At 51.0% G+C, this 20,541-nt stretch overlaps 1 protein-coding gene across 1 annotated transcript in view; it reads right to left on the bottom strand.

The window, feature by feature from the left end:
- PITPNA (phosphatidylinositol transfer protein alpha) overlaps window positions 1-12,573 on the bottom strand; it is a 40,399-nt gene extending 27,826 nt beyond the window's left edge. Inside the window, exons 1-3 of the mRNA XM_025915829.2 lie at window positions 12,326-12,573; window positions 8,611-8,641; window positions 3,655-3,800 (exon numbers count right to left, since the gene is read on the bottom strand). Of these exons, the coding sequence (XP_025771614.1) occupies window positions 3,655-3,800; window positions 8,611-8,641; window positions 12,326-12,345 (197 nt within the window). The 5' untranslated portion in view covers window positions 12,346-12,573. The remainder of the gene's footprint in view (window positions 1-3,654; window positions 3,801-8,610; window positions 8,642-12,325) is intronic.
- Between the last annotated feature and the right edge of the window lie 7,968 nt (window positions 12,574-20,541).

The following is a 20,541-nucleotide window of genomic DNA, read 5'->3' as shown; positions in this document are numbered from 1 at the left end:
TTATGGGCCAGAGTGACTGACAGGCTGATGAACTTGGAATATGGGATCCAAGATAATCTGATCTGCTTCGTCAGTTCTGGGAGGCCAGAAGGGCCTCAGGGCCATCTGACTCCCAGGACAAAATATTTCATCAATTCATTTTATCTCAGGTTACAGAACAGCAGGTACAGTATGAGCCCATTTTTGTTTGTTTGTCTGTTTTTAAAGGTGCATATGTTCCTCTGCCTTCGTTTTTAGCTGGTAATCCATGTAGTCTTTAGAGGCTCCAACGATCTCATCAGCTTTAGAGCCTGGGCCTAAGACAAAAGAGCTAAGTCCAGCAGAGAGCTGATTCAGGCACTCAGCAACCCTCTGAGATTCATTCACTCACTGACACACTCATTCAGGGAAATACTCCTGTGTGCCAGGCACCAGGACACATACAGAAACCACACAGACATGGCTCCTGACTTCATGGAGCTTACGTGCGAGCAGGGAGTCCAGCAAACCAGGCAGAGGACGGCACCGTACGTGTCTATGCCATAACGGGTGAGCCCAGGGCTCTGGGGGGACAGAGCGCGGGGAGAACACGGTGTGGGAGGCATGGGACATGGGGAGGCTCCTCAGAGAAAATAAGAATTACACGAACACAGAATAGAGTGTGAGTAGGACTGAGCTAGAAAGGTCAGAAGTGAGGTTAGAAAAGGTAGGAGAAAGAGAAGATTGGAGTAGCTGGTATAAGGTATGAGGCAGGAAATATAAGAAAACATGATGGGGTGCCTGGGTGGCTCAGTCGGTTGAGCGGCCGACTTCGGCTCAGGTCATGATCCCACGGTTCATGAGTTCGAGCCCCATGTCAGGCTCTGTGCTGACAGCTCAGAGTCTGGAGCCTGTTTGGGATTCTCTGTCTCCCTCTCTCTCTGCCCCTCCCCAACTCATGCTCTGTCTCTGTCTCTTCAAAAATAAATAAACATGAAAAAGAAAAGAAAAGAAAAGATGCAAAATCTGGTCATAAAAGATCTTGTAAGTTACATCAAGGAGTATGGACTTTATCCATACTTTCGGGCATAGGGAAGCCATCCAGAACCTTTTTTTTTTTTTTTTTAATTAATTTATTTATTTTTTGGAGAGCACAAGCAGGGGAGGGACAGAGAGAGGGGGACAGAGAATCCAAAGTGGGCTCTGTGCTGACAGGTTAACAACAGTGAGCCCAATATGGGGCTCGAACTCACAATCTGTGAGATCATGACCTGAGCCAAAGTTGGACGCTCAACCGACTGAGCCACCTAGGTGTCCCCATCCAGAACTTTTAAGCTGGGGAGCAATAGATCTATCTTTGGACAGAACACTGGAAGCAGAGAAATGGAAAGCAGGGAGAACAGTTAGGAGGCGCTGTAGTAAGAGATGATGATGGCTGGCAAGAGATGATGGAAGGCAATGGAAATGCTGGAGGTACTAAGGAGATGGAGTCAAAAGGACTTGATGTGATATGAGGGACGAGGAAGAAGGTAGTGGGCAGCCCATATTTCTGACCAGGGCAACCAGACGGCTGACAGGAAGGCTTTGATCCTCATGAGGGAAGGTGGTCACGGGATTCAGCACTGTTGGTTTCCACCTGGTTTTTGCAGTTGAAGTTAAGTCAAGAGTGGTGGTGGCAGCCCAAAGTTTACCCCCTCTCTTTCAAGGAAGAGAGTAAGACATGTCCCACCCTCCACATGTACAGATCTCCCCTCTGACACTTTGGTTGGACCAACTGAGTCGTAAGAAACCAGCTGGTCTCTTCTCCCAACCTCACTATCTCTGCAAAGTCCTCTTTAGGAAAACACAGAGACGCTATGGGGAAGGCATATCCTGAGTCTTATTCTAACCAACGGCGAAGGGCTCAGTAAGGATTGGTTGGCAGTCAACTGAGTAGGGATGGAAGAAGACGAAGAGGAGACATGGAGGAGAAAGAAGACAACGGCAAGGAAATGGGATCATGGCGAGATTTCCCCACTTTACAGTGTTGCTCTCTTCCTGGTTCCAGCACTCACAAAATCCTGGACCGCTCTGGGCTAGCACTTTTACATCTCCAGAGCATCAGACTACATTAAGTCAGGGATTTCACCAGACGAAAATGAAATTGATTTCATGTCTAGTCAGTTCAGCGACTGGAAATGAAGATTCCGGTTTATGTTACATGGCAATGTAAATGTACTTATTGCCACTGAACTTAAAAATGGTGAATTTTGTGTTTTGTGTATTTTACCACAGTTAAAAAACATAGATTTGGGGGGAAAAAAAGGCATAGATAAGATTTATTTTTTCCAGTACTGCATAGTTTCTAAAACTAGCTTTGTTCAACTTCCATTCAAGCTGGTGTATGTTTACCATGGCTTTCAGTGCCCTTTGGTTCAGCCTAGAGTTTACTGAAATATGACTGTTTACTGAAATATATGATTCAGCAAATCTATGTGATTTGCTATGGATTTTGGTATACAAATAAGACTCACTTTTATTTTTATTTATTTTTTTAATGTTTATTTAGTTTTGAGAGAGAGACAGACAGCATGTAAGCTGGGGAGGCGCAGACAGAGGGAGACCCAGAATCAGAAGCAGGCTCCAAGCTCTGAGCTGTCAGCACAAATTTGGACACGGGGCTCGAACCCATGCACTGTGAGATCATGACCTGAGCTAAGTCTGGCATTTAACCCACTGAGCCACCCAGGCACCCCTCAGACTCACGTTTACTTATGCCTTTGGGGCACCTGGGTGGCTCAGTCGGTTAAGCGTCCGACTTCGGCTCAGGTCATGATCTCACAGTGCGTGGGTTCGAGCCCTGCTTCGGGCTCTGTGCTGACAGCTCAGAGCCTGGAGCTTGTTTCGGATTCTGGGTTTCCCTCTCTCTGCCCCTCCCCAGCTCACACCCTGTCTCTCTCTCTCTCTCTCTCTCTCTCAAAAATAAGTAAACATTAAAAAAAATTTCTTTTAATTAAATACGTATGCCTTTGATCCAAAAAGAGGTGCTTCAAGTTCTCTAGTAACCAACTCCCCAGTATCAGAATTTAAAATACTACCTGCCCCCAATTTCACTTTTAGGAGCATGTACTATAGATTTATACACATAAGTGCATCAAAAGATCTGTGTAACATCTGGCAAGGATGACTGTCCGTCCAGCAGGGGAGGACTGGTGAAGCAGACTATAGCACATCTGTATGACATAGCACTGTGCTCTCTAAAAGAACAGGGTAGAATATGCTGACAGCCAAAGACAGCTATGATATGACAAGTAACAAAAGCGCCAAGTCCAGATCCGTGCGTATAGTTCGATCCCATGGATGAGAGAACAATAAAGGAAATGGAACACCCATACACACACACACACACACACACACACACACACACACACACACCCCTATATTCACAGACCATGGAACAGCCTCCAAGAAACTAAACACTACCACCTCTAGGGACGAGGAACCTGGCGGGGAAAGTATTAAAAAAAAAAAAAAAAATCCAAAAAATAAATTAAAAATAAACTAAAAAACCTTTAAACGAGCAAAGAAGTGTCCTTTACACTCTCACAGGTAAAGCAACCCGCGTAACCAGCCGAGAACCCGGAAAAAAACCCCAGTGATCCACTATCTCTGTTTCGATCCCTGCCTGCCTCCCGGCCCTGCTGCTCGGCCACATACCTCTGTAGGTGGTAGATCTTGTGTGTGTACTGGCCTTTCTCGCCATCCTTCTCGTAGGGCTCATTCACCAGGACCTCCACGCCTTCACCACCACCCGTTTCGTTTTTACTGGCCTCGGCCACAGAATACAGCTGCCCTACTTGGTACTAGAGGAACAGAGAGACAGGAGTCCTTGTCAGTGCAGAGTCTTCTCGACAAGCGCACAGAGTCCAGTTGCCAGGAACTGTCCAGTGAGATCACTCTGGGATTCCCCTGCATCCAGGACCTCATTCTGCAGTTCCACTGGGACCTTGCCCAAATCCACCCACAGCGACTAAGAACGCTGCTCCGTGGCCTCTCTTTAGCTACCAGATGTGTTTCGTTTCATCCTTCCCATTTTCCCATCTTCCAGCAAGGCTGAAGGAGCCAGGTAAATATACTTAACTTCACACCACTATCCAGGAACCAGATTACAGAGTCCAAGGCAGCTTCTTCCCTGAACCTGCCTCCGGTATTAAGACCCTAAAACCAGATCTGGGTCGGCCGCTAGAATCTCTTCACCCCATTCATTCAAACAGATCCTAACACAGGACTTCTTTTCAAAGAAAGTTGCCCCAGTCCACAACCTCTGCTGTAAACTGACTCATCTACCTGTTTTTTCTCCAGTGTCGGGCAGCTCGTCACCCTGCCAGCAGCTCAGAGAACAGTTTTACAGGCGACCAAACCTCCTGATGCTTTCCAGATTCCTGGTAGCGCTGGGGCAAGTGGCCTGCTTCCCATACTGGATGACAGAGATTCCGACCCCACAGTGTGTGCCTTTACTAGATGGCAAGAACCTGGTTTTCCTTTATTTGGTCATCTGCCACCCTATCAAGTCACCAGTCAAGGTTACTGGCCTCCTCTGACCCCCTCAGGACAACCCAGTGTTACGGCCAGTGACCTGGGCATTGCCCAGACCTGGCCCTTCTGCAACCTTCTGAGTGAAGCTGTTTGGAGGGAAAAATAAGGCAAAAAGAACGAATGGCAGTAGTTAATGCAGGAAGTTATGTCTATACCGGAGGATGCATTTTCCCTCTTACTGCCAGTGCCACCAGGAACAACTATTCAGGGAGGATGAGAAAAAAAGGTACGTAATCACACTGCGGGTATAAAGGTTTTCCTCACCCTCTACGTTGCTCCCCAGACTCCTGCTACGCCCAGGAGAGACAGACAAGGGGTTCCCTCCCTTGGAGATTAAAAGAGAGAGGCTGCGTCTCTGAGCAGCTGCCACTTAACCCACTCCCGGCAACAGCAAGGAGCAGAGGCAGCTTCCAGGGCTACTTCCCCTCAAACTTGGAAGCCCGCTCTACCAGGCAGCTTCAGAATGAAGCACTGCAGGGAAATTTCTGGGCAGAGTCTGGGGGAGGCAGCACACTAGGACAAACGCCTAGAGGCCTAACTTCCAAAGTAAAAACCCAGTATAAAATGCCAAAGAAAGGCCCAAGCAAGTGATCAAGGCTCAGTTAATCCCATAGAGAGAAACATCTGGGACAGAGCCAGTCACCTTGACCTTGCTAATCCTGAACAACATCAGTGCTGCCTCAATGCCCCCGTGGAACACCAAGCTGTCTCTGTGCCTTTCCAAGTCCACCCCCTCAAGTGGGTCCGGGTTGGGCTAAAACAGGGGTTCCTAAGAAGGAGCATTAATTGTTTCAGAGAAGAGTCATAATAACATCTAACCACTGACTCAGCAATCCTGAAGGACAGGCTGAAGAAAGGGCCTGGTGGAGGGGACAGGGCTGTCGGCTGGTGGCGCTGCTTGGGGAGGGGCCCCCACGCAGACACTAATCCCCTTCATTTGGTTCCTCATCAGATACAGGAACCAGAGGGCAGGCTCTAAGAGGATCAGTCTGTTGGGCCGGCATCTTCCCCCTTTAATCTCTCTTGATATTCTGATCCTTTAATCCCAATGAGACAAGTGAAGGCCGTTCTGTTAATCCAAAGGGGTTAAGTAAGACTGGCCTTCAGAAGCTACAAGTGAGGGACACTTTTCATGCCAGAGGGTTCCCTTTGGCAAAGTGGCGCCACACCTTGGGAAAGCGGAAAGCAGCCACACTCAGATGGGGGTGGGGGGGGCGGGCAGACCATTAAATCAGATAAAAAACCCTTATCCATCTGAGGATTCCAGCCTCCTCAGGCCTAGGACAATGAGGCCTGCCCTTGTCCCAAAGAACTAAGACACTCAGCTAAGAAAAACAGACTCTACCACTTAGGCAACCTGGGAGTGGGAGCCCAGGAACATGCAGTGGGTGGGCCTGAAACACTGACAGGCAATATTATCATGAAAAACAGCACAGCCGTTGGCCCCATCCACGTGACTGTGTCAGGCCAGGTACCACAGGCGGATGGTAACATGCATTTCTGGAAATGGGAAGTAAAACAGCCCTGCCCACAGGGAAGAGGGTGGGCCTATCTAAGCCAGGAACCACCGGTGGACACACCCTTGTCAAACGTCCAGGGCTTTCTCCGCAGAAGGCCTAGAAACCCTGTGCAGTGTTAACCCAAAGGCTCTGGCCAGATAGAAGCTAATTCCGCCCCAAAATATTGATTCACACCATCAGGATCGTTATAAAGACATGGTCTTCTCTTTTCTCCTTCTTCTCTTTCCCAACTTACAACAGAAAGCCCTGAGGAAGGGTGCCTGGCTGGCTCAGTCACAAGAGCACGCAATTCTTGATCCTGAGGCCTTGAGTTAAGCTCCACGTTGGCTATACAGATCACTTACATAAATAAATAAACTTTTTAAAAAAAAAAGGAAAGAAAGCCACGAGGGCCTCAAATCAAGGCCTCCAATTAGGAAGTAAATCCAACAGTCATATGATGCTGGGCTGTTCCCATGGGAACCATGAGTCATGATGGGTCTATTGATAAAGACTGAAAAGGTTGATCATTACTTGTTTCTTCTTTGGCTTCCCCATTCAAGATTTTCTGATCTCTGGAACTAAGGTTTAAGCCATCAGAAAAGCAGCTCCAGGGTGCCTGCTGGCTCAGATGGTGGAGCAAGGGATTCTTGATCTTGGGGTTATAAGTTCAAGACCCACACTAGGGCCATAGAGGTTACTTAAAAACAAAAAATCTTAGAGAAGCAGCACCTGCTTCACCCTACCCAAGCCATGTACTTGCTTTCTCATCAGTGGTTTCTAGCTAAGAAAAGGCTGACCATTCCCAGGCAGACAGATGAATCCTTAGCAGAGCTTACTTCCCAAGCTTCTGCTTAGACTTTAGGCTCTGTTCACCCTGCCCCATCACTTCCTCAATGCTGCAAAAAAAAAAAAAAAAAAAAAAAATCACAAGCTAAAAACTGCCAATTGCAGATGATCTCAAGGTGAGTTCCTCTTTCCCTCCACTCTTGGCCCCATCCTAAGTCACCTCCAGCCTTGCTGCAGAGTAGCCAATAGGTGCTCCTGAACAGTGCTGGCTCTCCCGGGTTGGCCACACTTCTCACAAATATTCCCATCCTTGTTCCATCAAGATACTCCCTGTGAAAAGACCCATTTTGCCCCTAAATGCTACACTGAGGTACTCCGGAGTTCCTGGGGGACATCTTCCTGACTGGGGGGGGGAGTGGGGGGGGTGGGATCATCCTGTACAGCAAAGAGAGGGTTACTGGACTCCCAAGAGCTGAGTTTCAGGGTAAGGGACAGGCCGAGCCTTCCCGCTTGGCCTCCTGATTTGGAAAATCATCACTTTTATTTTTCACAAAGACGGCAAGACCCCCAAGGAGGTGGGTTAACAGGAGCCCCCCAAGCCCAACACCTGTCAGCCTAAGCACAGGGTTCCCAGGCCCCAGGTACACGTCAGGTGCTTCCAGGGATAGGAGCATCTATCCTTTCCATGCCCTTTGCCCTGCATCCCCAGTCTGGTTTCTCTCAAGCTCCTTTCCTAGAGCTCCCAGAGCATGTTCGAGGACCACCTCTGGCTCCCACCCCCAGGTCTCCACAGCTCTTATCAGATTACAGCCCACCACTGGAGATGATCCTCTAGGGGGCCGATGCCTACCCACCCCCTTTGGGTCCAAGAAGCTTGGATATCTGTCTCATCTAAAGTGTGCTGCAGGCTCTGTTGGCCTGATTTCATTTTTCAAAGGTCCATTTCATATTTGGAACAGAGTGTAAGTTATCACAGGAGCTTCATGCTGACACCACAGGAAAGACAGTGAGTGAGGGCACCGCGCTGGCTGACACACTTCACCCAAACTGGAGCCTGGCTAGAAGCTGGGGGGTGCAAAGAACAGGCTGCAACAGGAGAAGACAGTGGAGGAGATTCAAAGAAAGGATGGAACAAGGGAGGCTCTATGACAGTTTTCTGCTGTCCAAGACACGATTCTGAGTCAGCATGGCCTATGAACCTTCTTGGGGCAGGTCCTGCCAGATCCCCATACACAGGGACGTTGGGCCTAAAACCATAAAAGGACAGAGGGCAAGCCAAGCCCATTTGTTATTCCTTGCCCTCCGTAAAAGGGTTCGGGGCCTTGGTCTTCCCAGCGGTCACCTAGAGCATGGCTAGGGAGGGCCTCGGAGATTTCCCGCCCTACTGGTTTGTTGCACAACCGGAGAGAGGGCCGTGCACGCTTCCCAGTCAAGTGCTGGAGGGCCCAGAAATCCCCTCACACACTCAGTCCCCTGAATAAAATGTCCCCCAACAGGCACAGTCTTAGCAGGTAAAAGGGGCTGGTTTAGTCTCTATCCAAAGTCTCCGTTCAAAGTTACCTAGCATGCCGACAGCTTGAGGCAGGTTGCAGATATACAAAATAGGTGCCCTCCTTCGACTAAAGGTGGCACTAGGAAAATTCTCATCAGATACTGAGTATCTCTAAGTTAGAACAACCATGAAAACCACACCAAGAGGGTGGGCCACTTGTAGCCCAACGTAGCTAATGGTCGCAAGCAATTATATGAATAAAAAGAAACTATGAATAAAAAGGAAAAAAAAACTTACCTCATCTACAGACACAGGCAGGATGACTCGGCTACAAGAGAGGGAAAACAGTATCAACTTCAGGCCTGAATGCTACCCAAGGCCATTACAGCACCACTGTAGAACAGTCTTAAATGTTCTGTTGCACATAGCATATGCTCACTGCCGAAAACCCAGCAGAGAATGGCCCCCTGAGTGCTATGAGGCAGGATCGTCTGTGCCCTTCAGCCCCAACTTAGAACCTGTGATTCAGTGCAAGCCTGTCCCCCTACGGGCTACTTCGCAGGCCTCTGACTCACATTTGGAGCTGTCTTCTTCTCCCTCTCCCCCACTGATATCTTTCCCAGCAAAACGAGGACCCCCCCCCCCCCCCCCCAGCAAACTCTGAAGCCAAGATGAGGAGTCAGACCTGAAGACTCGGGCCCTGGGGATTTCATCTCTACGGGCCCAATGTCCTGACGATGGCCCTCAAGGTAGGAAGCTAGGAAGGGACCAAGCTCCTTCAAAGCTTAATCACCCCAAGAGCACACACCAACCATCTCTGCTCTGAGGCAGGATATTGCAATACAAGCTACTATCACAAAGTCACCAAGAGAGGACACTCGACTTGTGTCTTCAACTCCAGAAGCTGTCCAAAGGCACCCCAATTGACAGTTTCCTTTTACTTCTTCTCCATCTTAACGACCACTGATTGTGGGAGGTGCCAACAAGCCATGACCAACAAGTCATGCCCAGCCAGGTCGCACGCCCGTCAGCATTCCACAGAGGTGCGAGGGCTAGTGGCAGAGCAACAGCCAAGACCCAGCTGAAAGCCGCGCGGTCAGAAAGGTGAGACCAAAACACTTGGTTGTATTCATACAGACGAGGCCCGCTCCCGAGCTCAGGTTCTCAGTGCCCAGACCCCAGCTGGAACGCCCTGGAGCCTCCTGCACCTCGCACGCTTGGCGAAGCGTGAGCTGCTATGTTCTCCTTCCTAGGCAGTGCTTCTGACAACTGGGATCTGTGCTCCAGGCTGCTAAACAGTCCGCTCACTATTTTCCAAATCCACAAAGGTCCCCCAGGTAGCAAGAAACACACAGGGGTCCGAGAAAAACATCACACTGAAGGCAAGGTGTGGGGCAGAAAAGGAGCAGGAAAAACAAAAGGGGCTTCAAGTGCTTACTGCCTGCTAACCCCCTCCTCCAGAATGACTCAAATAACACAAATCCCGCAGGTTACTGGATGCTGCCGCGAATGCCCTTCCTCCCATTAGAGAAAGCCGACAGCGCAGAAAAATACTTCCAACGTGGAGGCCACAATTTCTGCACCCTCAGAAGAAACTTCCTAGAAAACAATACGCCTTTTATCCGCAAGAACAGCAGTAAGAATCACATCCAAGAATTTGCAGAAATCAAATCCAGGAGAATCCTGTTAGAGGAAGTGTCAGAAAAATCACCAGGGAAACCGCCAGACCCTGGGTAGGCACCAAGTCTCCCCCAGCTCCTGATGGGATGCTCTGAGGCTGCCTTACGTGACAGCCGCACACCCGGACGTCTCTCCCTGGCTCCTCAGGAGCAAAACCACTTTAGCAGCAATTGGGTGCAATTCCAAAGGATAGGGCCACAGGGGCAGTGCTGGGCTGAGACTGGAGCTGTGCTCACTTCAGTGTGACCTTCACTTCCACCCTTCCCAGGGCTGCAGCACTGCAGCCACGGCCAAGTGTCTCGGATGCCCCCCTCCTCGGCCCCTGCCCCAGGACGCACACACTCGCCGGAGCACACGCGGGGCACAAGTCAGGCAGGAAGGAAACGCAGATGCCAGGCAGGCTCTGCAGCCCCGGCACCTTGGACCTTTCCCTGATAGGCTTCAAGGGTAGAAGAACAAAGACTGGGGAGGAAGGCCCTTTCTTCAAAACTCACTCAGATCTCTTCTGAAGGTCCCTTCCCTGCCTGACCTTCTTCACAAAACTACAGGTTTCTACAGACTCTGGAATTCACTTGGGAAGAGATAAAAAAGATCAGGAGAGTGGGATGGGATGGGAAAAGCCTGTTTTCTGGACGGTCGAGGTTAAAAGCCAAAGTGCACCATGCTCTGCTCCCATTGGTATCCCAAGGTTCTTCCTCCTCACCATACCAAGCTCCAAGCTCTGGCTGGATCAACATCAGACTGGATGTCAAGAACCAGAGGTGGAGGGGCTCCAAAAAATGCTGTTCAGATGAGGTGTCCAGCTGGGACGACAGCTTGGGTCTCTGCTCCCTTTGTTATCCAAAGCGCCACACTATGTCCTAAATGTCCTAAACACCTCCAAGGAGCAAGCCATATGGGATGGGGCAAAGTGCTTTCAATGACAGAATGGAAACAGCCCTCCGCACACCTGCCTGGCTACCAAGTGAGTTCCACCAGTTGCTCTCTATGGGGACATCTCCCCCTTCTGGATTTCCTGGGCTTCTGACCCAATGCTGCCCACCCACCCTCTTCTCCAGGGAAGCACAGTTTCACTGTAAATTCTGCACACACGCATTCAATCTCTCCTCTTTGGGGGCAGGGAGGAAGTCCTGAAATGTTTACTTGGAACCATGAGCTTCAGTGATGGGTCATCTAGTGTTTGAAAGATTTAGCCATCTACACATCCCCACCTGTCATCCAATCCCCTGGATTTCAGGAGCAAGCCTTCTGCCTGCAACACCTACCAGAAGTCACTAGTTTTCCACCCCAGTCACTAGTCGAGAACTCCCTCACCCTTCACTGTCTTTCCTCAGGTAATGGCTTTATGGGAACCTCCTTAATTTCTCAAAGCAATTTCCCTCTTTGCACCAAGACTGAGATTGCCCTAGAGACAGGCTGCCCCTGCCCCCTAACCCCTACTGCAATACGTTTATTTATTACATACATTCACAAACCTACTCCCTCTCCAAACTGTCCTCTACCCTGGTAACATCCCAGCCCTCTCCAGCACTATAACTCCCACAAACCAGCTCCTCCCCAATATTTTCTGGATGCCTTCCCCAAGTGTCCCCCAAGTCCCAAGCAAACATCCTAAGCTTCTTTCCAAGTACCTCCTCCCCTGCACCTACCACTTAGGCACCATGTCACGCCACCAGTGCCCTCTGCAATCTTCTTAGACCCTTTCTCTGTCACCCAAGCCTGGCCCTAACTCCCTGCACCTTTCCCTGTGTGCACTTCCTTACAATCCTCCCCATGCCTAAGGCGGCCACTCCTCACACTCCAGGTCCCCCTCACGCTCCTCTCCACCATCTCAGCTCCATTCCTGAAGCTGTCTTAACTGTTCCTCAGCCCCTGAAGCCGACTCCTCCTCCCGCCAGTCCCCGCGGCCACTCCTGTAGTTCTGGCGGGCCCCTTCGTCCCTCTGCCCCCACTGTAGGGCCACCACGCATCTCCATCCCCTCAAGCCCCTCCTCATGCCCTGCTGGCTCTCACTGTCCCCTTGACCCCATCTCTGGCCCTGTCCAGCCCTCATTGTCCCTTTGGCCTCTTCTCTCAGGCCTATTCGGCCCTCACTGTCCCTCAGGCCCCACCTCAGGAGCTGTCCGTATCTCTCTATCCCCGTTGGCCCCACCTCAGGCCCTTTCCGGCCCTCACGGTCCCCTCAGCCCCTGCTGGGCCGCCCAACAGCCCATCCATTGCTCCCCATTCCCGTCCGGTCGCTGCATCCACTCCGCCAAGCCATCAGGCTCCCTGGTCGTCATCCCCGACTTTCCCTTCCTCCCCGCTTCCGCACGGCGCGCCGGACACTCACTACTCCTTGAGCAGCACCATGTCGCTCCGCAGCTCGGCGGCTGCCCGCTGCCCGCCCGGCCTCCCGCCCGCTTCCCGGCGGCCGCTCTCCCCGTGGCCCGGCCCGGCCCTGCTGCCTGCGCGCCTTCGTCGTGGTCTGCTCCGTCCCCGCCGCTCTCGCTGCGGTCGCCGCGCCGGCTTCTGCCGCCCCGGCCTTGCCGCCTCCCGCGCCGCTGCCGACGCCGCCCGGAGCTCCGGTTCCGCAGCGCCGCGCGGGGGCGGGGCGTCTCTGCGGCAACCAGAGCGTCACACGCAGCGGTGCGCGCTGACCTCAGCGCGAAGGCGGAGCCTTCTCGGGCCCGCCCCCTCCATCCTTAAGTGGGCCGTGGCGTCTGCGTCCTCTTCCGAGGTGGGCCCCCAGCGGGGGTCAAGAACTCCCCGCCGCCCGCCCAGGGCAGTAGGCGAAGCGGACATCAAGGTGTCGCGTGGGGACCTAGGTGTGATTGTTTTGCACCTGTACGTTTGGCCCCCCTCAGCGGGGTGGGTTGAGATCAAGGAAACAGTTGTGCCAAGAAAATATTAAAAATAGCCAAATTTACATGCAACTGCTGTTCTAAGTGCTTGACTCCTCACAACAACTCTACCGGAAAAAGTTACCATTACTGTCCGCATTTACAGGTGAGGAGGAGGAGGAGGAGGCAGAGGCTAAAGGAATTGCTCAAAAGTGAATGAATGACTTGTTCAAGTCCATAGAGAGCATGTGATGGAGATTTTCACCTAATAGTCTTAGTGTGATGTCATTCATCCAATAAGTGTTTGTAGAGTACCTGCTGTGTACCAAAACCTGTGCTTTTTTTGAGAGAATGAACCGAGCAGAAATGAGAAAAGGCCCGTGAATAGTGAAACACAAGCTTGATGGGATTACACTGGAGGTATAGTCCTCAAAATTTTCCTGGAAGAAGAGGGTTTGTTTGATTTTTTTCACTTTGTTTTTAAGATTTTTTTTTATAAAGGAATCCCCACACCCAACGTGGGGCTCAAACTCACGACCCTGAGATCAAGAGGCACATGCTCTATGGAATGAACCAGCCAGGCACTCCCTGGAAGAGGAAGTTCTAAGCTGAGGTCTGCAGAGAGCTTGGAAAGGGAGGGTTTACCAGGCAGAGTGCGGAGAGGGTTGGGGGCAGATAATGCAGTTCCTGACAGGTGATAATAAGTTGTTTGGAGTCCATCCTAAGGGGGCTGGGGTCTTTTAGGGGTTTTAAGCAGGTTTGGTGTTTGGAGGCTCACTCTGAGCGGTGGGTGGAAAGGGGATGGCGGGGGCCAGAGCAGAGGCAGGGTGACCAGTAAGGAGGCCTCTGCAGAAGTCCAGGTGAAGATGACAGTGATGGGAAAGGGCAGTGGAGGGAAGCAGCTCAAGAGGTAATATCAGCAAGGCTTGTTGACTAATTGGCTGAGGGAGAAAGGAAGAAAACCACCCAGGTTTCTGGCCTGGGAGCCTGGGTGGGCAGTACTGTCTTCAGAAGAATACCAGAAAGGTAGATTTGCACAGCAGAAGATAATGACTCCACGGTTGGACTTGAGGGACAGCCAGGTGATGGTGGGTGGGCTGCCACTGTACGGATTTGGGAAGGGAGGGTGGAGTAGGTGGCATATTGCTGTCAAGCCATGACTCGTACCCCAGGACAGCTCTGAGTATTGCCCATGTTGGCCACTCGTTCATCAAATCCTAAAGTAGGTGCGTGGATTGCCCCAGAAATCCAAGCCCCTTGAAGGAAGGCCAAGAGAAGAAATATTACCACCCAAAGTCCAAGTTGAACTGGACCCTGATCCCCTGACCCTTCAGTAGAGGGCTTTTTCTCCTACATAATAGCAGTGAATAGTTGTTTAACAATCGCCATGTGCTAGTTCTCTCCAGAAAGTAACCGAACCATGCCCTCTGGGAGCCTGAAGTCTAGTTGGGACAACTAGTGAATTCACTCAGTAAATACTGATTGAGCTCCTGGCCCTGTCCTGGGCCTTTTTCTCAGCACTTGGGACACGGGGGGTGACCTAGAAAAACCAGGACCTTCCCTTGTTCAGAGTGAGGGAGTGGAGTATAAACAAACACAGAAATAACTTCAAGTAGTGATAAATGTTCCGGAGAGGCTGAACATGGTGACTGTGGGCAGTGGCAGGTGACATTAATGGGGTGGTCAGGGAAGGCGCTTAGAGGAGGCGAGGTTTACACTGAGCCCTCCATGATGAGAGGAATTATTGCTAAGCAGACTCTTAGTTAACAAAAGCTGAGACAAAGGGGCTTGGAGGGCTGTGCTGGGCTCTGGGGAAAGTAAGAAGCAAAACAATAATCGAAATGCCTGAGAAACAGCCCCTGCTCTTGAGTCGCTCACAGGGAGGAGGACTTGCAGTTTTGGAGAACTGTAACTCGTGACACAAGGTAGCTTGTGACAAAGGGGAACATGTGTGACACAAAGAACAGGTCCAAGGAGAGGCCTCTCTGGGCTGCAGAGGCGTGGGAAGCATCCTGGGACAACAGGCACTTGAGCCACATTGGAAGAGGAAATGGCATCTCCAGAGGGAAACTATGACATGCAAAGGTGCAGAGGCAGAATGCTACGAGGGCCTCTGGTTAGCATTCGAGTGTGTTCTGCGTGGGCACACAGGTGGGACTGAGTGCCAAGCTAGAGAACTGTATCTCTGTTCCGGGGACAGGGGCCAGCCACCCAGGGCCTTAAGGAACCCCCAGTCCTTGTCACCCAGATCCAACGGTTAGAGAGATTTTGCCGCTCATGCTTTATCTCTTTTCTGGAACATTTTATTTTAAATGTTTACGTATTTTTTAGAGAGATTGCGCACGCACGTGAGCGGGGGAGGAGCAGAGGGGAAGGAGGGGACAGAGGATCCGAAGCAGGCTCTGCACTGTCAGCACAGAGCCTGATGCGGGGCTCGAACTAAAGTCACAAACCGTGAGATCACAACCTGAGCTGAAGTCAGACGCTTAACAAACTAAGCCACCCAGTCACCCCTTTTCTGAAACATTTTAAAGCAGATCTCAGACATCATACCACCTCACCCCTCGATGTTTTGGTATGCATTCTAGGAATAGGAATATTTTCTCGAAAACCCATGCCATTGTCATACTTAAAAAATTAATAATTTCTGGGGCGCCTGGGTGGCGCAGTCGGTTAAGCGTCCGACTTCAGCCAGGTCACGATCTCGCGGTCCGTGAGTTCGAGCCCCGCGTCGGGCTCTGGGCTGATGGCTCGGAGCCTGGAGCCTGTTTCCGATTCTGTGTCTCCCTCTCTCTCTCTGCCCCTCCCCCGTTCATGCTCTGTCTCTCTCTGTCGCAAAAATAAATAAACGTTGAAAAAAAAAAAATTTAAAAAAAAAAAAAAATTAATAATTTCTTTTTTTTAAATATTTATTTTTGAGAGAGAGAGAGACAGACAGACCATGAGCAGGGGAGGGGCAGAGAGAGACGGAGACACAGAATCTGAAGCAGGCATCAGGCTCTGAGCTGTCGGCACAGAGCCCTATGTGGGGCTGGAACTTATGAACCTTGAGATCATGACCTGAGCCGAGGTGGATGCTTAACTGACTGAACCACCAAGACGCCCCAACAATTTTTTTTTTTTTAATGTTTATTTATTTCCTTTGAGAGAGAGAAAAAGAGATAGCATGAGTGGGAGAGAGGGCCAGAGAGAAAGAGAGAGAGAATCTTTAAGCAGGCTCCATGTTCAGCCTGGAGCCTGACACGGGGCTTGATCCCATGACCCTGGGATCATGACCTGAGCCAAAGTCAAGATGCTCAACCAACTGAGCCTCCTAGATGCTCCTCTTTTTTTTTTTTTTTTTTTTTTTAAGTAATATCGACCCCCAACGTGGGGCTTGAACTCATGACCCTGAGATCAAGAGTCACATGCTCTACCAACTGAGCCAGCCAGGCACCCCAAATTAATCATTTCTTGATATTATCTCCTACCCAGTTCATATTCAGATTTCTCTTATTATCTAAAAAATATTTTGCAGTTGCTTTTAGATAAGTTCAGTGTCTGAACAAGGTCTGCATTTCCCCCACATTTTAGCTTTGTGATGTTTCTTACATCTTCCACTCTAGCAAGCTCTGCTTCGGGTGTGTTTAAGAGTTAGCCCTCACATGCGGGTGCCACAGCACTTTCTAGCTTGGCCCCCTGGGAGTCCTCAGCCCCACTGTGGAAGCAGACCCCCCGGTGCCCCATGCTTTCCAGTCCTTCCGCCTGTATGAACTTGGGCAAGGTACTTAACGTCTCTGTGCCTCAGCTTCCTCAGTTGTAAAACTGGGCAATGATTGTGCCTGCCTGCTAGGAATCAGGAGACGAGGCAGTGTCCTTGAGGCCATCTTGTGCAGTGCATGGCACATTTCCATATCATCATTATTGGGGAAGGGGTGTTGTGAGGAAAGAGGGATGGACGCCACCGCCCCTTAAATCTACCTCTCCGATGGCATCTGGGTGGCTCAGTGGGTTGGGCGTCCCACTCTTGGTTTCGGCTCAGGTTACGATCTCACAGTTCAGGAGTTCGAGCCCCGCGTCAGACTCCACGATGAGTGTGGAGCCTGCTTGGGATTCTCTTTCTCTCTCCCTCTGCATCCCTCCCCCCCCCCCCCGTCTCTCTCTCAAATAAGAAAATGAAAAATAATTTAAAAAACTACTTCTCCAGGCTCCAGGCTTAAAATCTTGAGTGTCACACTGACCTCCTATCATGTCTCCTTCTTTGTTTCTCTCCCTCTTTCCATCTCTATCTGCACCAGAATTTCTGTCTTCTCTCCCTCCCATACTCCCTCACCAATTCTGTCTCTCCTGTCTCTTTGTATCTCTCTCTGTCTCTGTATCTCTCTGTACCTTTTTCTCCCTCTCTGTTCTGTCTCTCTCTGCCCTCTGTTTCTCTGTATCTTTCTGTCTCTGTCTTTCCTCTCTCTGTCTCTCTTCACTTCTCCTCCTGCCTGTCCTCTTCAGACCTCTCTCTGCCTCTCCCCAGCCCTCTGGTTTGCCCTTTGTCACACTGCTCTGTCTGGGTGATGACCTTCAGCCAGTGTTTTTGCCATCTTCTCTTCCCAGCGGTCTCCTGCCCCGGCCTGTGCGCTGTTGGCTCCACCTTGGACTTCCTCCTGCCTTCATCCTCACGTCTGTGTATCTCAAAGCTCCGACCCCCGCCCAGGTCCTCCTGGCTGGCCGGCCCTGTGACTGCTTGGGCCACAGCCACACCTGGAACCCACCTCTGGGTATCTCGAGGAGACTGTGTTTCACTGTTTCCGTCTTCTGCTGTGTCCCTTCTTGGCTGGAGAGGGCATGCTCTTCCCCTTTCTTAGTGTGTGTCAGCCCCTTTTCAGTTCATTTCTGTCTGTCTCTCTCCATTTTCAAATTTCATCTTCCAAATATTTATTGAGCCGCTGTTCCTTGCCGGGCACCATTCTGGGCCCTGGAAGTATTGCAGTGACCAGGACAGAGCATGGGGCAGCTTTCAAGAGGCATTCATTCTAGTGGAGAGACAGACACCGGACAAGAAAACAGACAAAGGCGTGACCCTGGCTGCTGGGCTGGACCCACTGGGAGGAGGAGGGTGTCGGCCAGTCCAGGCCACGGGCAGGCACTCAGCCAGTAAGGGCGGGCTGCTTCTGCCCTGCACTTTGCCTGACAATTCCCTGCCCCTAAATGGAGACTCGGCCCCTCTAGAAGCCAGACTAGAGTGTTTAACCCACTTGCTCCCTCCACAGCATTCATTATACACCAGGCTTGGGGGAGACAAAGGGAAAAATGAAAAGGTCCCAGGCCAGATAGGGCCACAATCTGATGCAAGACCAACGTGTCACCTGCTGGAGCCAAGGAAATAGACAAGCAGTTGTTTTGGGCACCCGAAAGAGGCAAGGAGGCCCTGCACATTCTCCTCTCTCCTTACCTCTGGTGTGTTTGGTCTGCATACAGTGGAAAGCTATTTGAGCAGCCACGAGAGTTTTTAAAAAATTGTTTTGAGCTGACAATTGAAAATGGGAATTAGGGGCGCCTGGGTGGCGCAGTCGGTTAAGCGTCCGACTTCAGCCAGGTCACGATCTCGCGGTCCGTGAGTTCGAGCCCCGCGTCAGGCTCTGGGCTGATGGCTCGGAGCCTGGAGCCTGTTTCCGATTCTGTGTCTCCCTCTCTCTCTGCCCCTCCCCTGTTCATGCTGTGTCTCTCTCTGTCCCAAAAATAAATAAAAACGTTGAAAAAAAAAATTAAAAAAAAAAAAAAAAAGAAAATGGGAATTAAAAAAAAATTTTTTTTAATTTTTATTTGAGAGACAGAGAGAGAGAGCACAAGTGGGGGAGAGGGGCAGAGGAAGAGAGAATCCCAAGCAGGCTCCACACTCAGGGCAGGGCCTGACGCTGGGCTCGATCCCATGACCCTGGGATCGTGACGTGGCCAAAATCAAGAGTCGGACGCTCACCTCACTGAGCCACCCAGGTGCCCCGAGAAAGATAATTTTTTAAAAAATAATAAAATTTAGGATTTTCAGCTTCTCCTCAAAAAACTCAGAAGATCTGACAGACAACACTAGGCTCATTCCCACGTGGCCACGATAGAGTGGGGTCAAGGCTGCCCTTTAGATGGAGGCTGTGGCCTCCAGGTCCCCCCAGTCCCCCCCCCCCCACCAAGTCCTCCTGTGTCCCTGGCATGGAGGTCAAGGTCTAACAACGCCTGCATTACCAGACACCTTATGCTGTGGCTCTACTTACGTTAGAGAAATATTTCTCTGTGCTTTCTCAGTCAAACATGGGAAAAGGAAAGGTAGCAAAGGGATGTGTCAGAGCCTTAGCTTTTGAATTTGCAATCCTGACAGGTAGGAGCTCCCACACATACCCAGGTAATATTCCCTCTCATCCTTTCCCCAGCTGGCCCCTGAGGCCATGCACATCCCTCCCCTGGGCCTCAAGCCCCCTCCACACAATTAGGGTGAGGGGCCAGGCCATCCCTTCCCTCCCTGGGGTGGGGATCTCCTTGTGGCTTCTCCGGAGAGGCCCAGTGGCGCTCTCTCTCTCTCTCTCTCTCTCTCTCTCTTTCTCTCTCTCGCTGCCACTGCCCAGGGCCCTGGCAGGAGGGCAGCCAGCATGGTGGGAAATCTTAGAAGGAGCACTCATGCCCATGACCACCACCTTAGTACGGAAGAAAAGAGACGAGGATGAGCTCCCTTTAGAACCAGAATTCACCAGAAGCCTTGGTCTTCCCACCCAAGAGGCCCCTCACTCTGTCCCTCCCCCACCTCTTGAAATGGCCACCCAGAAGGCCAAGCCAGCAAAGCTGGGCCATGGCAAGGGCACCACAGGGGAGGGGTGGGGGTCAGGGAGCACACGTCAGACAAGTGACACAGAATCTGAGCAAAAGGTAAGGGGCAGAAAGACGGGGGACTTAGGAAGAGACACAGGAGCAGAGGAGGAAGTAGTTGTTAGTCATTCTCAGCATACATTTATTGAGTGCTTACTGTGTGCCAGGAAGTAAGCCAGGTGCCAGAAACAGCAATAGGGCCGGGAGTCAGGGTCAGTTACTGAGGAGTGGTGTCACTATTGACCCTGGTTGACACAGGGAACCAATGAACCCTTCAGGCACCACTCAGGACCTAGGCCTTCCCAGCCATGGAAAGGGATTCATCGAGGCAAGACCCTCTCCCTCTTCTCCAGCACACAGACAAGCTCCTACACGCTCCTCAAAACGCGTTCACACCTGACGTGCCCGATGTGCCTGAGCACATCTCAACTCACACGTGCACACACGCACACACTGAGGCACAGCCAAGCAGTTGTGCAGGAGGTGGTACGGAGGTGCCACCTACATGCAGTGACCCGAGTCACCCCGCTTAGCATGAACTGTCGGGGCGCCTGAACACCCACCACTTAGAAATTATGTTGAGACGCTTTGGGGCCAAGTCACTTACTAAAATGTGAGAAATAAACGAAAAATAACAACAAACAAGATGAACAAAGGGACAACTTCTTAAGGCTTTCGCTTCGAGAGGGGTTCTGAGAGGGATACAGGTCAGCGGAAACGGACCTCACTTCCTTTAGTTGGCCACAAGTCTGTTCCGGTCAGAGTTGCCTAAGATAGATGTCCCGTTGTATGGATGGGGTTAGGGTGGGGACGGTCTTTGTTCCCTGTGCTATCCGCAGTATACCACTGTACATGTGCTTTATGCCCATGTCCACCTACCTCCCAGTGAGGGGATCACCTCCAT

This window comes from Puma concolor, chromosome E1 (assembly GCF_028749965.1).
Source record: "Puma concolor isolate L17-30 chromosome E1, mPumCon1.1.hap2, whole genome shotgun sequence".
In the NCBI taxonomy this organism is placed as follows: Eukaryota; Metazoa; Chordata; class Mammalia; order Carnivora; family Felidae; genus Puma; species Puma concolor.
The sequence above is the reverse complement of the archived record's forward strand: the minus strand, read 5'-3'. Positions and strand labels throughout refer to the sequence as shown.